The 17,031-nt window shown below is 38.2% G+C and overlaps 1 protein-coding gene across 1 annotated transcript in view; it reads left to right on the forward strand.

Annotated features, from left to right (window-relative positions):
- Window positions 1-103: 103 nt before the first annotated feature.
- The window catches only part of strn (striatin, calmodulin binding protein), a 45,017-nt gene continuing 28,089 nt past the window's right edge, over window positions 104-17,031 (forward strand). The window contains exon 1 of the mRNA XM_020921055.2: window positions 104-436. Within this exon, the coding sequence (XP_020776714.1) occupies window positions 224-436 (213 nt within the window). The 5' untranslated portion in view covers window positions 104-223. The remainder of the gene's footprint in view (window positions 437-17,031) is intronic.

Below are 17,031 nucleotides of genomic sequence, written 5' to 3' on the forward strand. Positions count from 1 at the left end.
TATTTATCAAATTTTTGTGAGCTGTGCGGACTCATGAATCGAGCGCACCCGTCGGCACGCTGTGGGCGTGGCCGCGCGCTGACGTCACTCGGTGACAGCTCGCTGTCAGAAGTGAGTTCATTCTCGAGGAGACGGAGCGCCGTGATCAGGCTCAAGCGCTTCCTTTGGTATCAGCGCTAAAAATCAGCGATACAACGGAGAGAGCGTACCCGCGAGCCCGGCCATGGACGAACAGGCGGGCCCCGGTGTGTTCTTCAACAACAATAACAACTCCGTTTTACCCGGCGCTGGGAAAGGACCGCTGCCCGATGGCGACGCAGGGGAGGCGGCCAGGGCGCAGTACAGTATCCCGGGGATCTTGCACTTCCTGCAGCACGAATGGGCCCGCTTCGAAGTAGAGAGGGCACAATGGGAGATGGAGAGAGCCGAACTACAGGTAAAACATTGCATTTATTGTGCGGATGGTTACGTTTAGTGGGGATAACGGGACGTATGTGCGTGGCTTTGTGAATAGTCGCTTCTAGAGGCTCTGTCTGATTGTTCTGGTGTTAGCTTCTTAGCGTTAGCTTCTGTGCTAAAGCAGCTGCAGCGCCCCCATGACCCGACTTCTCGACGACTATTTGCTTCTTTTACCACGTCTTAAACGAGAAAAGCGGCACATCTGTATTTCTGTTTGCCTGGACACTCTTGCAAAAATAGATTCGCGTGATGGATAATTGTTTATTGAAACTAATCCCGTAAAGTGCATTGCGTTGTTGACAGTGTGCTGGGAAGACGCATTGACTGGGAGCATCGTACTTATGTGGTAGTAGTAAACCAACTAGATGCCTTTACGTAATTATGTTTAAATTATGTTAAAAATCTCTTAAACATTCCCATAATTGCTACAAAATTACACTTATTAATGAAGCTACTACGCACTCAGTTTGTGTTATTACGAAGAGGGTTAGCTGTAGCTGCCATGTCACTGCCACTGCTGAAGTCACCCACCAAAATGTTTGCCACTGTCAACCTGTTTGAGACAGACCACTAGGTTTATTGGCCCACCATCTTAGAGAGAGCTTTATGGCTTTGTACCAGCAAGTCATCTGATGAGCTGCATTTTGTCTTTCCTGGTAGTGATCCAAGATTTTCCAATGCGTAATGTAAGGGCAATGGGAGATAGAGCTAAGGCACTTAATCACTCATCGCATCTCTCTTGGAGTTCATTGTAATCTTATATCTCATTAAGTTTTAGAAAAATTTAGTTGAGTATGTAACTTTATTGCTGTGCTGTGATATCGACCATTTACCTCAAGTGCAATGTAGTATGCATGGTTATCTATTATCATCATGTGAGATAGTTGGAAGTATTTTTGAAGTAACATTTCATTGTTGTATACACATTTTCAGGTGCTTTTATTATTCAACTATTATTTATTTGCAGCTTTGAAATTAATCTCTTCATATCTTATTTTGCTCTCACGTTTGGACTCGATGCGTGAACTTATGGTCCCTTGTTTCCAGTCTACTCTCTGACCTCATCCAACAAAGAGATGAGGAGGAAGTCTCTAGTAGTGTCCATTGTAGTAGGCTTTGGCTCATTGACTCTGGTGTGCTCTGTCTCTGCTACTGTACTGTTCTTCCTGTCTGCAGTCTATCATAAAGAACGCTTATCAGAAAGCACCAGCATCTGTGGTAAGGCGCACTCAGGTCGCTAAAAGACTTCTGCGGTGGTTAGTTTGTGGCGGCAAAACTGTGAGCGCAAAATTTGAGTTGGAGGTTATGCTGACGTGAAATAAAAAGGTGTTCCAAGACTGACTATGTTACAACTTTGTGTTCACTATCCACTGTACTCAGAGATTTCTGAATATATGTGCAGTTAAATGCAATATAAACAAATAAATTAAACTGCATAAAGGTCTCAAGTATGGATGTTTAATGTTGGAAAATAATGGATAGTGATACAGTAAAAAGTTTGTAAAATAAATCTAAAGAATATTAAGTTATTAGTGCCACATGTAATTTTTTATAAAGTCTTTAAAAATTTTACTTTTTGAGGTTTAACTTTATGCAGCTGTGATGAAATATGTTGCTGGAACAGTCACATTTTCTTTTTTGTTTACAATTTTCTCTCTTCTCTACAACTATGTGAAACTCGCAGCTCTGATGAATGTATTTTGTCACCTTGTAATGAATAACCTTGAAGGATTTGCTAAAGGTGTGACAGTACATGGATCATTTTGTATGGAATGCCATCTTCACTGACAAGTACAAGTAGGAGATAACTAAGGCTGCAGTATTTTTCCCATATATTGCACATCAAAATATCTGCTAAAGCCCACAGTTGACTTTAAAAGAAAGTTCCCCAAATACATTTAAACATTACACAAGAAAAGAGCATTGAAAGTAGTTGTATTATATTAATAGTAAACAATCAAACATTACTACCCAAAGCATTAATCAGCACCTACTGGCTGGACCCTAATAAAAAATAAAGACAAAGATGATTCAGTTTTAGTTAATTTCATAGTCTTTCTAATAGATTGCTACAGAGATATATTGCAGTAAACAATAGTTTTGATTCCATTACCACATTGACAATAATGCAGGATAATCTTATGGGATTAATAATAAATTCTGCTATTTATTAAAAATAAATAGCAGAATTATGCCATAGAACTTTTGCAATCCATTACAACTCAAATCTTGTCAAAATCTGTGTAAAAATGTGTAAATATTAAGGCAAAAATATGTATTCTTCCATCTATCATATTGAACAATAAGTTGATATAGTAATTATCTTGACAGACTTATTTGTATTCATCCTTTTACAGAATAGTTGAGATGGCAGATGTGGGAGAATAGTAATGAACTGTCCAACCTCTGCAATGGAGACCTTTTATGTAGTAAAGTAGTAAAAAATTCAGATTAACAATATGAAATGGCATTTGGCTGCAATGTAATGTGTGCAGATCCATATCTAATGCATACCAACTTAGTTACGTATGTTGTTGGTGTAAGCAATTGTATTACATGACTAGTATCTAGCGTTGACAAGTGCACCCAAAACATTATCTGTCAAACGTTTACTACTGTGTATCTATGGTGTGGATTTATCACTGTAAATGCTATATTTCCTGTAGATTAGGTGTCATAATGTGAACCATCATTTAAATTTGCTTCTACTATCTGTAGCCTTGTTTATCAGATTATTATCGAAGCATTATCAAAAGCTCTATAGAAACGCATTGTCACTTCCACACCTTTATACCTGCTGTGACTGTTTTAGGCAAACCCAGGAATGTTGTCTGTCCAGATAGTTCGTGCACAGCCACTCCTCTGATTGGTTAATAACATTAATAACTTATGTAAAGGCCCTGTCAACTGTGATTAGAGTACGTCATTGATTGGCTCAATTTAACTCAAAATAGCTCAGTATCTTTCAATATACTTTAGGTTGCTTTTATACTTTTATACACAAAACAAATTTAGGAATAACCTGGGACTGAACCTGCAATCAAATCAGGAATAGACTAGGACTAGACTAAATCTGGATAACTGAATGCACTCTTACTGAAGATAATCTAATACGTTCTTTTTGCACGTTTATTCTCTGTCATAATAATTTGTAAATCGTGTAAATCGACTTCCATCAAACTTTTCAAATGTAAATGTTCAATCTATTATCACTGTTCTTTTTTGTTTTTTACTAGTGTTTGTAATATTTCAGTCTGTTTATTATTGTACAATTGCATTGCCATGACCAAAAAACTTCCCATGTGGGTTGGTAAAGTTTGTGTAGTTCAAGATTATGGAGACTAAAATCTGTCCATACCCACTTAATGATGACTTGCCTCTCTTATGGGTCAAAATACCCATAAATCCTCAATTATTAGATCAACATGATTTAAAGTTCAGGTAAATGTTAAATTAGGTTAAGGTTAGGTTTTAGGTAAAGATTAAGTGTAGCCAAGCAGTGAATATGTTTAAGGTTATAAAGATGCCTCTAGGATATGAATATAAGTGAATGTAATGGCCCAAAAAAAGCATGGGAAAGTAACGCGTGTGTCACTGTGTGCCTCTGTGTGTGTGTGTCTGTGTGCATGGTGCTGCGTGCTCTGCTCCTGTCCCCTGTGCCCCTGTGCCTTTGTGCCTCTGGTCCTGGGGAAATCCCTGCTCGGCCGGTGTCCTCTTGCTGAAGGCTTGTGTCAGCAGCAGCAGTAGCACCATCCTGAACCTGACACCAGGAGAGGAGGAACGTGACGCGGGGCTCAAACACTCACGCCTTATTCTGGGAACACAAGCGAGACGCGATTGTTTAACGATTGACTGATTTGTTCAACCAGTGCTGCCTCGCAGAGCAATAACCCTCTGGTCCAAATGAAGTGTAAGGTTTTATTTTTGTCATATTAAATGTTCAAACTAAATTTTGATGCTATAGTGAAAAGTCTTGATGCTCTATTTCTATTTCAATACCACCATGATGATTCAGAATCCTTTTTTTAGCCAATAGATTTCTTTAACACAATGATAGTAGTTCCTTACTTACTATGATGTCCATAGTTCCACTTAAGGAAACTATTCTAAAACTATACAAGAAGGCAAAATGTTCTTATGACTGTACTGACTTGTTCAAAGATGCCTTGAAAGATTGCATTTTTATTGTGAGTGTCCTGTACCTTGGTAACCTCTTGGCATCACTTACAGATAGACAAGTTTAATGCCATATTGTGGGACATGCCAGACACAGCAAAAACATGTCCATGAAGATAAGCAGCGGCCAAATCCTAAACTAGAATAGCTCTTAATCTTTGAAAAGTTGAAGCTTTTCCAAAATATTGCAGGTTACAAGTCAAGAATATTCAATACACTACTTATTATTACGTATGTCTTGTTTTCCTCTGCTCTTCCCCAAATGCCATCCAGCGCTACCCTTGGAGCAGCTAACATTACTTTAACCTCATTACAATGACTCAGGGTATGTTGAATTTACTTAAGGCACAGATTGTTGAACTCCGCAGAGCCTTAAGGACCAAACCATGCGCAAACATTGTGGTGTGGTTGGAGTCTTGCAAAAAAGGGTGTCGCCATCATTCCTCGGCACATCCACCCCCGGGCTGCAGTTATTTCTGTTTGCCCGCCTCGTGTGCTGCAGAGAGGATACAGGCTCAATGTTGGTGCCCCCGGGAGTCAACATAGAAATGACAAATGTTTGAAGAGCAATCCATTTTAAAGGTACACTAACAAGTATGTGTGTGGATGTTAATGTCAGTATAACCACCAATGGCAACTGTTTCTGCTGTTTGAGTGATTAGACTAAGTAAGCATCATTGGAAGATGTCACTTTAACTGCGGTACATGTAGTGTTAAGTGTCCCAGTATTGTTTGTTTACTTTTACAGATAAATTTGACTTTGTAAATGGATTGGTCTACTTTTTTACTCTTCATTTTATAAGGCTTTTGGTTTTGTTCCAGATACTGTTTGATACAAAAACTAGTATCAGAACTAGATTTTCATTTGAACAAGTTTCAATACTGAAAAACAAACAAAATCAACACTACACAAAAAGGACATGTGGATTCTGTAACCACTTATAACTTATAAAAGGAAAAAGCCTAAAGAAAAAGGGAAAAAAATATGTACATTCATTCTACATCTTTTTAGTTACTTGTTTAGTTTAGTTACTCCAGTTTATCCTACTCCCCTTATTACACAGAAGTCCAGAGTCGTTTGCCTGCACATCAAATATTCACTGAGCAGATCACAGTGGCTTTAAAAGGGTTTCTATTTTTGCTGCAGCGAGCGCCTGGAGGAGGTACCATGTTTACTAACTCCAGCCTGCTCCACTGTCCCGCTTGGACCAGTCCCAGCTCCTCTGCGCCTCGGAGACGTACATCCGACAGAGGGGCTGTTAAATCCCCAAATCTGCTCCGTTCATTCAGTGAGCAGGCGCTGACTCTGTGTGGGAGTGTAGGACAGCTGTCTGCTCTGAGGTCATCGGGGTGTCTCTCTGCAAATGAGATTCACAAACTGGAGTCCTCCTTCGACCCAACCATAGCTTTTGGAAAATGATGCATGCCTGGGCAGTGTGCTTCCCTTTATTGCCTGATTTTTTTGTTTTAGTTGTATTTTAGCTTATTAAAAGTGCCGTTCTATACTCTTTTCCTGAACATAACCATTGCAGACTTTTAACCAATGCCATTTAACACAGACATTTGTATTTTTTTTCTTTCAAGTGTGAACTCCCAAATGCATTTGCTGACAGAGTATTGGCTGTATTTGAAATGACTAAAGCTTGTTGTCACTTATAGAAGTTGTTTTTTACAATAACTAAAAGATCAAAATGTGATTGATCCATATAAGGGTAGTAAAGGTCATGAATGTATATTTTTTTGCCATATCACTGAGCACTTTCAACCTCTGTTCTCTTAATGACTTTTTACCCAAAGATCATACAGTGATCAGTGCTTTCTCTGGACTTAATTGAGCCCTGGTGATTTAAAAACTATTATGTCCAGTCAATGTGTCGCCTCTTCTCAGAGCTACACACTTTTTATTGATCCATCATTTGTCTCTGCCACAACTGCTTCTTCAGGACATCCAGCCCACTATATTTGTAAAGAAACCGCTGATGTTGAAAATGCTTCCCTGCTGTCTCTCTGTGCGGCCATATTGTGGAAAATGAATGCAGCAACATGAGGGAGATGTGATCCAGCCGCCCGGAACATCCCAGACCTGTCTCTGTTTTACCCCACAGCAAGACAGAACTGGGTTAGACGACATGATGCTCACTTTTGTATGAAAGATTGTTCTAGTCTAATCAAAAAATCTATGCAATATTGATGTAAGTTTAGGAAGCCTTTTCAAACAGTTTTTCATTGTTTCTAGCTGGGGGCATGCCAGCTCTATCCACTGACTGACTGTACCTTGGCATTTCTTAAATCAACCCTCTTTGTTTATATCATCTTGTGGCTATCCATGTTGCTTCTATGTTTTTAAAGTTTGTATTCTTTCATGGCCCGTGCTTAGGAAGATGAATTCTCGTGAAGTATTCTCGGTTTGCAAAATCACAAAAATCCATCATTTCTGCTCCAGTTGTTGTGATTTGGAGACAGGACCAATCACAGGGCAGCAGAGGGAGGTGTTTTGTGAATTTTTAGACAGGAAAGATCTCTGAGCTTTCCCCTCAACTAGATTTAACAAAAGTTTGAATTCTTCCCAATCAGCTTGAAGTATTCGTCTCAATCTTCTTTCACCATCAGACTGATAAAGTGAAGCCTAACTCATTTCAGAGTGCTACTAATATTAATTTAGTGTTAGCCCAAAGATAATGAAACACTGCTCTGATCCCTTTGCAGCCAGGAGCCTTGTCACACTAAATTGTATAATGTAGATCCATCCACACAGTTAAGCAGTGTCATGGTGACCGCTGCTTCAGATCAGTGTGTTCTCTGAAATGAAAACTTGGGACAGACTCCAATCACAAACCCCAAGTCCTACAACTCACCCAGTCGTCTTTCTTACATGTAAACTGCAGATTTAAACAGAGACAAGTGCAAATTTAACCAGGATCTGTGTTAGGAGTACAGCCAGTGTGTGTGACGCTCCTGAGACAGATGTGCAAACAGTTAAATTAGCCTCGTACAAAGGCGAGAAGCTGGTAAATACACTTTTACACTTGGGTCTTCAGAGAGGTGACAAAAACAGCAGCTCTGGAAAATCCACAGATCAGGATTATAGTCCCTTCAAATAAAACAGGAACATGGAGGAACATGTTCTGTTGTGATTGAACTGTTGTGAGTCAGTGGTGAGTGTGTGAAAAGTGGGAATGAATGGTTGGTTGCCTGTGTCAGCTTTTATTTAAATGATGTTTATGCGAGTACAATGAGCAATCAAATCAAAATCATGATTTGAATGGATATTGGACACAATTAGCTAAATGCAAAGGCTGCAATTTTTTTCTGGACATGTTTTAAAATGTGAATTTTGAACAGAATCCTTTACTAAAACATTAACTTCCAATGCAATTGCAATGCTCGTCAGAATAATCGCAACTAGATATTTTCTCCAAGTTATTTAGCCCTTACAACAAAGTCTTATTTCTGTAATGCCAGTGTATAGTCTAGGTTATTTTTAGCGTATATGGAGGAGAATTTAGACCATAGGGGGCACCGTGGTGTGTCCTCTATTAATGGAAAACACTGCATCCTTCAGTCCCACACACAATCCTACGTGTCAGTAGGAGCTATAGATGACAGCAGTGCAGCACTTTTTTTCTTTTTTGGTGACGATAAAAAAAATATAGAACTTATTTGAATGAATATTTAGGGGTATTATATTGTATTGTTATGCTTAATATGAAATGCTTAGAAATTTTTAGGTCTCAAACCTTAAGCATTATTGGAAGTGTAGTTTCAAATTCCATCTTTTTGTCCTTATAACCTCATAGCTTGCCAAAATTAATTTAGCATATATACTGTAAAATTGTGTTGTTTTTTTTAACTTTATTAAGCTTAAATCAACCAAAAAAAAAATGTATTATTCATCTAATAATCAAAATATTTCTCATTTACCTCTCTAATAACACAATGTTTAGTCACCAGATCTGTGAATGTTGGAGTGCAGTGTTTCTCCGATTGTCCCTGCTGTTGTTTGGCTCCATCTCTTGCTGCTGCTGTACAAGTATGTGAGGAATGTACTTGGCTGCTTCAGGACAGTGTCATGGGGCTGTTGGGCTCGTCTTGATGACTGTAAATCTACTATTGGCCCAGAGTAGTGATGTCAAGATACTAAAATTTCAAACTTGGTAGAGTAGTAGTAGAAGAGTCAACTAGTTACTCAATACAGAGTCCGATACCACTATGAAAAAAACACTCTTTCTTTTGACGATGCTATATGACTTTCAACATTAAATCATAGTACTGTTACCAAGTGATCTTATATCTGTAGGTAGGTTCCACGGTGGTGCATGAGCGTACCTAAATACTTATACAGATCAATATCATTCTAAAGCTATACAGGAAAGTCAGGTTCATATCTGTCATGTGAATGTTTTTTTAGTATCAGTACCTGCTCAAATCAATATCTAGTTTTGATACTTGTCTAATCTAAACTATAAGTAACAAATTTTCAATACCTTTGACAGCCCTAGTGCTAGGTCTGTCATAATAAAACATTGTGAGGTACAATATATTGCTGAAGTAAATTATAGACGACAAATGATAGTATTGAAACCAATCCATGAAGCGGATTTATCCCCTAAAAAAAATCTGAATATACAATATGAGTTGCAACAAATAAATAGTAGATTGCAACACTTATTTTTAGTTATTTTGTTTCTATAATGAGTCATACAAGTTCATAATTCAACCTTCAAATCTCACGGTACGATATTTACTGCGATATTGTGGGAAAACTGACAGTATGGTGGGGAGGCTCACGATTAGGGACGTAACAATATCCAAATCTCTCGGTACGATATTTTCACGATATACATCTCACAGTACGATATTTATTGTGATATTTTGTGGAGGCTGCGAACAAAACTGTTAATATGCTTCTTTTTCCTCTTAAAATGCCTTGACAAGACTTAATACAAAGAACTAAGACTTAAAAGTGCTCAGAAGTGTTATTTTTTTCATGTAGTCTACACAGAAATAGAGCGAAGGATCATGGTCTATGTAGTTCCCTCTGTATTTTTGCCTATTGCTGCATCATAACTCTTAATTTAAGCAAAGAGACTTGTAATTCTATATATTGTGATGGTCCACAATATTATTATTGTGAGAACTTTGACGATACGATATCACGATATTTCGGTTATTGTTACTTTCCACTACAGTGCAAAAAAAGTATCCACGATTAATATTGCCTCCCAAAAATAACTGTTCCATCTATTATGTATTGGAAGATTATAGTAATAATTGTGACAAGCCTACCTAGTGCAGACAGAATCTTGTTTTGAATTGTAAATGTGGGATTACGGTTCAGTTTCCTCCCCTGACCGCAGCAGTGGCCACCCTGTCACCATTTTGTGTGTATGGCCTGGGGTTTGCGTGACCGGATCTCACTTGACTCCAGTGACTGAGGCGTTGAGACTTGTGCACTTTTAATACTGTGAGGATTAAATGGCCTCTTTGTGCAGCTCATGACTGGAGATGACGTTGGGAAAGTCTGGAAGAAAGTATGACAGGAATTTAAAACTATACAGTGTAATAGTCGCATTTAGATCCTGTGTTTTTCTTTGCATACGTACAACTTTTTTCCTTGTTTTAATATGTACTTTTATAGACCCCGTTTAACATAATCCACAAATGAATACAGCATTTGCAATATAGCAATAAAATATTTTAAGGGTCATTGCTCCTCCTTTTCAGTGTAGGTCATGGCCTGAAAATCATTGGTGACCTCTGTGTGTTATTAATGAACCAGAAATGTTTGAAAAAGATTCCATCTTATAGTGGGCTTGGCCGGTTTGGTTGTTGCTATAGCTACAGTACATAAACTTGACCTTTACTCTTTTCATTCCCAGTAGCAGGCCTTTCTGAGTAATGTTATTGACCCCACTCCCTTTCCTGTGAACTCAGCTCACCATTCGATCTTTGATGCATTTATATTTTCAAAACAACAGTGTACTGTATTAAACTGGTTATCAATTTTATTTATATTTTGAAATCTTATGGTGCTTTACCTGAAGGAAAAAAACATCCAGGCTTAGTAACTATTAGGGATGTAATGATATCCAAATCTCTCGGTACGATATTATCACGATATGCATCTCACGGTATGATATTTATTGCAATATTTCCGCGATTATGATATAATTGTAGATAGGACACTTTTTGCTTTTAAAATACCCTGACAAGATTTTGGTGTGAATTATTACTGTTATAAACCCAAGAATTCAAGTAAAAATTTATTTCTTCATGTTGTCTGCGCTGAAATGAATCATGGGATATGTAGTTCTCTTTGTTTATTAGCTATTGCAGCTGTAATACTATGCGTTTAAGTGAAGGAACTTGTGATTCGATATATTGTGATGCCCCACGATACTATTGTGAGACGTTTGACGATACAATATCACGGTATTTTGGTTATTGTTACATCCCTACTAACTACCTTCATTAAGGAGTTGACCCTTAATCTGTCTTATTAAACATTGTGACTTTTTTCCATCTTCATTAGCTCTGTTATGATAAATAATATATTGACTTATCGTTCAATATATGAAAGCTGGAACAGTATATTTTGGGGCTCAGTATTTATTGCGTGTATATATTTTGTTGAAATATGGTTAGGTTTCTGCTATTTTTTAAATGTAATTTAGTAACATTGGAGCTGTTTCAGGACTAACTAATGCTTAATTTTTCCATTTATTTGTTGCAGCTCAGGCCTTTTAATGATACAGTATTATGTAAAAATGGTTTACTGGGATTTTCTTGTGTTATTGTTCTAGTATCAGTGGCATAAAGTAGCTGTAATCATATCATTAATCATTATATTCCTCTGTAGCAATATATAGTGTTTCTAAATTAGTTATCGTGACAGGCCTACTCTTCATGCATTGTTAACTTTAATTATGTTTAGAGCCCGACCGATATGGATTTTGCTGTGGCCGATATGAAACCGATATAATGTTAGTTGGAGCTGCCGATATCCGATATAATCACCGATATATTTAGTGATGTAAAAATTCACTGTAAATGTTGAATTGTTTAAAAAACTTAGGTTTGGCTTTGGTGGATTTTAAATTGGGTTTATTTAGGCAACATTTATTGTTATTCTGCCTCTTTACATCATATTTACAGACAGTAGGTTGGCTTAATGGCATTTTTGCATCACATTCTAGACACTAGTGATGGGTATTCCAGTTCTTTTTAGAGAACCGGCTCTTTTGACTCGGCTCACTAAAAGCTGCTGGTTCTTTTGGCTCCCAAGCAGCTCTTCAGATTGTAGCACGTCTAAAGCAGGACTGAATCAGGACTGAAAAAGGACTAAACCGGGACTTATTTATTTTATGCTAAACTACAGCCAAATATGCTCGTTTTTTTTTTTTTTTTTTGTTTGTTTGTTTGTTTTTGTTTTTTTTTATCCTATGTACACGCACATTTCTCAAAGTTTCGTTTTCAGCCGCTGCCGCTGTCAAACCACGAGTCTGCACGCGGCGTGAAGAGAAAAACAGTGAGAGAAACAGAAAACACGGCTCCTAATAAGGGATCAGGCTCCCGTCGTTCGCTTCAAAGAGCCGGATCTAAGAGTCATTTCGTTCACGACCGACCCATACCTAGTAAAGAAACTAGCGCTATTAGCCTTTAGCTGTAAATACGTGCGCGCCGCGGTAATTAATTATATTTGCAAATGTCATAATTCACACGTCTATTCACAGCTCATTTACATATCAATGCAGGTCCAGTAACAAATATACGGCCAATATAGTCACTTTAATAGACCAATAGAAAACAGTCTGTTTATGTGTGGGAGCTACAGCAGCTAACCCATAACAAATGACCAAAACTAGCTTCAAAGTCGACATATTATCAACACTCACCACTCATACAGGCTCCTCCTCACATCACAAGTCTGAACTAATAAATGTCCTTTTAATCCAGACTCAAACCGATTGTCTGTAAAAAGCATATAATCTCAGTGTTGTGCACCGCTGCGGGTGTAAACAAACACACGTGAGTGACGCGACTGTGGTGTGTTCAGGGACAGTACGGACACACACACAGACAAATGACTCCACAGATAAATACTGATGCGGAGTCACATATTTGGACATTTATCTGTCTGTAAAGATTTTTAACGACGTATCACATGCCCACGTGAAATATCGGCCCCTATCAGCAAGCATATCGGCCGATAGCCGATATGCCTCCAAATGCCCATACCGGCCGATAATATCGTCAAACCGATATATCGGTCGGGCTCTAATTATGTTATTACGTGTTAGTGAAAACTGTTATCTCCATGTATCGTGTTAACCAAAGTCTCTTGCCTATTTGACATACACGACTCTTTAAGTGCCAGCTCCTATAATCCAGTCCACAGCTGCTGCTTCTGTTAAACTAGTGACCAGTGTTTATTTTCCTCGGTAGCCATTAGCCTGTCGTCCCGCCTGCTTTTCCTCTTTGAAAAGAGCTTGAGATGGATGCCTTATTCTCTCTCTCCCTCTTTCTCATTCTCCCATCTCTCCTTCCTCCTTCTCTCTCTCCCCTTCTCTCTCCTCTCTCACAGTCCAGACTAAGAAAGCCTTATCCCGCGGCCCCATAATGCACCCAGTGTCAGTCAGTGCCCGAATTAAACGCTTCCTGTGTCTCTATGGCCCCAGTCGACTCACTGCATTCCTCTCAAGGTTCATGTTTGCTGGAGGGACTCACAGAGGCAAGGCTGATGTGATGATATAATGAAACATGTGCTATGCAGTACGTGAAATATTACTTTTGCAAAGTTCATCTTAATTGTCTTCAAGTTCCAATAGTTCTTATTGTCTTTTAGTTAGACAAGTTATTACTGAGATTTATTTACCTGGACATGTTTTGGCTGCTAGCTATAAATTAAGTTCAACTCTAAGTCTGACTAAAAGAAAATAAGGTAACTATGTGTAAAATTATAGTTCAAGCGCATGTTACCAAAATTGAGTATGATACATCACCTTAAGTTTTCATGTAATCACCAAGCTGAATGTAGGGTTTAGAGTCTAGTGTTTTCCAGTATAATGGTGCATATAAAAAGTCCCCAGTCATATCTATGTATATATATTATCCCAATATTCAAGTTTTTTTATGACCATATATAACATATACAACATATATAAGTTGCACTTTTGGGGGATATTTATTTGATAAAATCAGAGACCAGGAAGCGACATTTCATCTTGAAAGGCAAGTTATAGGGATAACAATAGAACAGAGAACAACAGGCTGTTAAAATCACAAAATTCATTGAATTCTTCATCCTCGGTGTCACTTCTGAGCAACTCCGCGACCTCTGGAGGTAAGCAGTGAGCTGCTTCCTCTTCTGTGTTGCTGTCGTCAGACTCAACATCAGTTCCAGTTAGAATTATTGCGACCTTTCTGAATCTCGACAGGATGGTTTCGGTTGTTTTTATAAGTTTGTTTAAATTAAAAATTTTCAGTGATACTGAAGTAATGGTGCGATCGACTGACATGACACCAGACAGGACAGCAGCTCTTTCTGCAGGATACATGAGCAGTAGAGCCAAGTGACAGTGGCACAGCAGCAATAGTAGTAGCAGTTACTGACACACAAGCCTAGAGCCCCCTCTCGCTGCTGTGAAAATGTTAATATATAAGTCGTGCTGGAGTGTAAGTCGCAGGACCACCCAAACCATGAAAAAAGTGCAACTTATAGTCTGAAAAATATGGTATGTTTTTCTTTCCAGTGTAACAGCCCCTCTTGTGTCTGATGTTGAAACAGCGGGACACTGTGTAAGAGCTTTCCCCTCCACAGATGTACAGTGTCATCCACAGTGAGACAAGTGTCAGTTTAATCTGCTCCTGCACCAGAACATGAAGCAGGGGAATTGTTTTCAATCCAACTACTCGCCTTATCACTTCGACAAAATCCGCCTTCTGCTCTTGACTTTTTGCAGGAAGAACACGGGCTGCCTTTGCCAATGTTTTTGACAGCTCTGGTTGGTCGGCAAGTGAACATTTAGTCCTCAAGAATGATGTTTTAGAAGCAGTAAAAAGTATTTAAGTGGCAGCATCATTTTTTTCCCTAGTACACATATATTAGAAAAGCGCCTCTTAGGGGAAATAAGACCACTGTGTGCTAAAACATTTTATTCTCCAAAAAACAGGAAGCGCATTTCATTACCATGGTGGGACTGGAAAATTTGTGAATTGTGCTTATAAAGTCATTGTGGTAAATAAGTAGGCTACTAGGAATGAGTTACAAAAGTGAGGATTAACTTTAAACTGCCACAAACTGCATAAAAGTAACTAGTTTTCTTTTCATGTTTTTAATACAATAAAAAACAAAACCTTTAAGCACAACCGTATGGCCAGGTTTGACAAGGGCATCTTTTGTATTTGAATGTGATAGAGTTTTTGTGCGTCATTGAGGTGAACTAGGTTTCCAGTTCAAATCACACCCCCATTACTGTTGGTAGATTACAGTGACATTTAAGGCTGTGTCTGACATTGTCCTGGTTGACATCTAAGGGCACTTAAATGGTGCTCGTAGCATTAGCCTGATGAGATATTTCAGGATCAGGAGCCCAATTGCCTGTGATAACGGTTCACTGGCCCAAGGCTGTGGTCGGCTCTCATATTTGGACTGGTGCCAATCCAGCGCTTGCAATCTATTTTGAGAGTACCTCCATTTCTCACTCTATTCATGCGTTTTCTATAAGTAAGATAGTGCTGCACTATATATATATATATATATATATATATATATATATATATATATATATATATATATATATATATTTTTTTTTTTTTTTATTCATAATTTTTTGGCTTACTAAAAACAAAAACAGCTTTCAGTATAAATTTCCTCAACACTGACAAGCCAAACTTTTAATAATTGTCATTTGAAACAAAAAACCTGTCTCAATTCTCCCCCAAAACATGTCTTTACTAACAGAGGCTTGACTGTGGACATGTCTATTAGAATCTGCTGATCCCTGACTATTAGAAATGTCAGAATCATGATCTTGATAAAAAGCGTGACTACTGGTATTTGCATAGCCCATGTAAAATATTCTGTATATTTGCCTGCATTTACCCCCCATCTCCACACAACAAACTGAAAGCACTTTGTTCCACCTTGTGATGTCATGTGGCAATACAGGAAGTGCCCAACTATGTTTTTAAACTCCACACACTTTCACTAGAATCTTTTGGACAATTTCAGCTCTGGAATTGCCAAGCTCTACTGAATTTAAGGTAAAAGGCAGCTGTTAAAATACCTCTTCACAATATTACAAGATGGAACAGCATTTTGAGCTTTGGAGATGTGAATGAAACAAAACACCGCTCCAGGTAACAGCGTTCTAACATGGCTTAAAGCTCACAAGAGTCCATGTCTAACAAAAGAGTGCTTTCATGATGGCATCAGTCAAAGTCTATATTGAATTTTGAGCCTTTTTCTTAGTAGCAAAATTTTAGTATTGTCACTCCATCCATGTTTGTGTAGATTCTGGCAGCCCTCCACAGTCCAATTTCTCCTCTATAGTCTCAAAAACAGACAAAAAAAAATTGTGAATGTTAACTTTTTGTCCAGAAACACACTATAAAATATGATACAACTCTTCAGATGAAAACAACTTTTTTCAGTTACATAACCTAAATGTGAATCTGTGGAAAATACAACCCGAGGCGTATTGTCTGCATCTCCATCTCTAAATCAAGCCTATATCCACGCTGCTGGGGTTTACCACTATTGTCTTTCCTTTAATATCTTGTGTGGGTTCGTTGAGTTAGCTGCTCTGGTTTTCCTGGTGTCTGTGCGGAGAGGGAGATGCGCTGTGGTAATTCGGAGCAGACTGAGGAACATCGTGACTCATTGTTGCAGCGGCTTCACTCTCTTCAGCCCACTCACACTCACACCATCCTCTGCTCCAACTCTCTCATTCTTAGGCTCATTTAGACCGGGTTTACTCTCATGTTTGGATGGTACAAATTAGTGAGGTTATTCTTCACATATTACTGCAGGGGTGGCATTTAATTAAATCGATGAGGTACAGTCTGATGCAATGATTACTTTTGCTTACGTAATTTCGCTTTTATTAGTCGTAACATTCAATTAATACAACATAAGGTGAAAATGATATATGAATACAAAGATATTTTAACGCTTAACATGTAGAGATGTGAGATGTATTAAAAATGTATAATTTGGTTGCTTTGGAGATTTATAATTGATTTATTAATGTTTTGGTAAAATGTGCCCATAGCTATGAACAGTCATTGAAAAGAAGAGTCTATATTATATTTGTGTATAGCTCAGTGATGGAGTACTAATTGGATAGCCCTCTTCAGCTTCTCTGTATCTTCCTCAAGCATAATCATGTTTCT

The sequence above is a fragment of the Boleophthalmus pectinirostris genome, unplaced genomic scaffold (assembly GCF_026225935.1).
Source record: "Boleophthalmus pectinirostris isolate CB_2022bp ecotype Guang Dong unplaced genomic scaffold, ASM2622593v1 HiC_scaffold_5, whole genome shotgun sequence".
NCBI classification, from domain to species: Eukaryota; Metazoa; Chordata; class Actinopteri; order Gobiiformes; family Gobiidae; genus Boleophthalmus; species Boleophthalmus pectinirostris.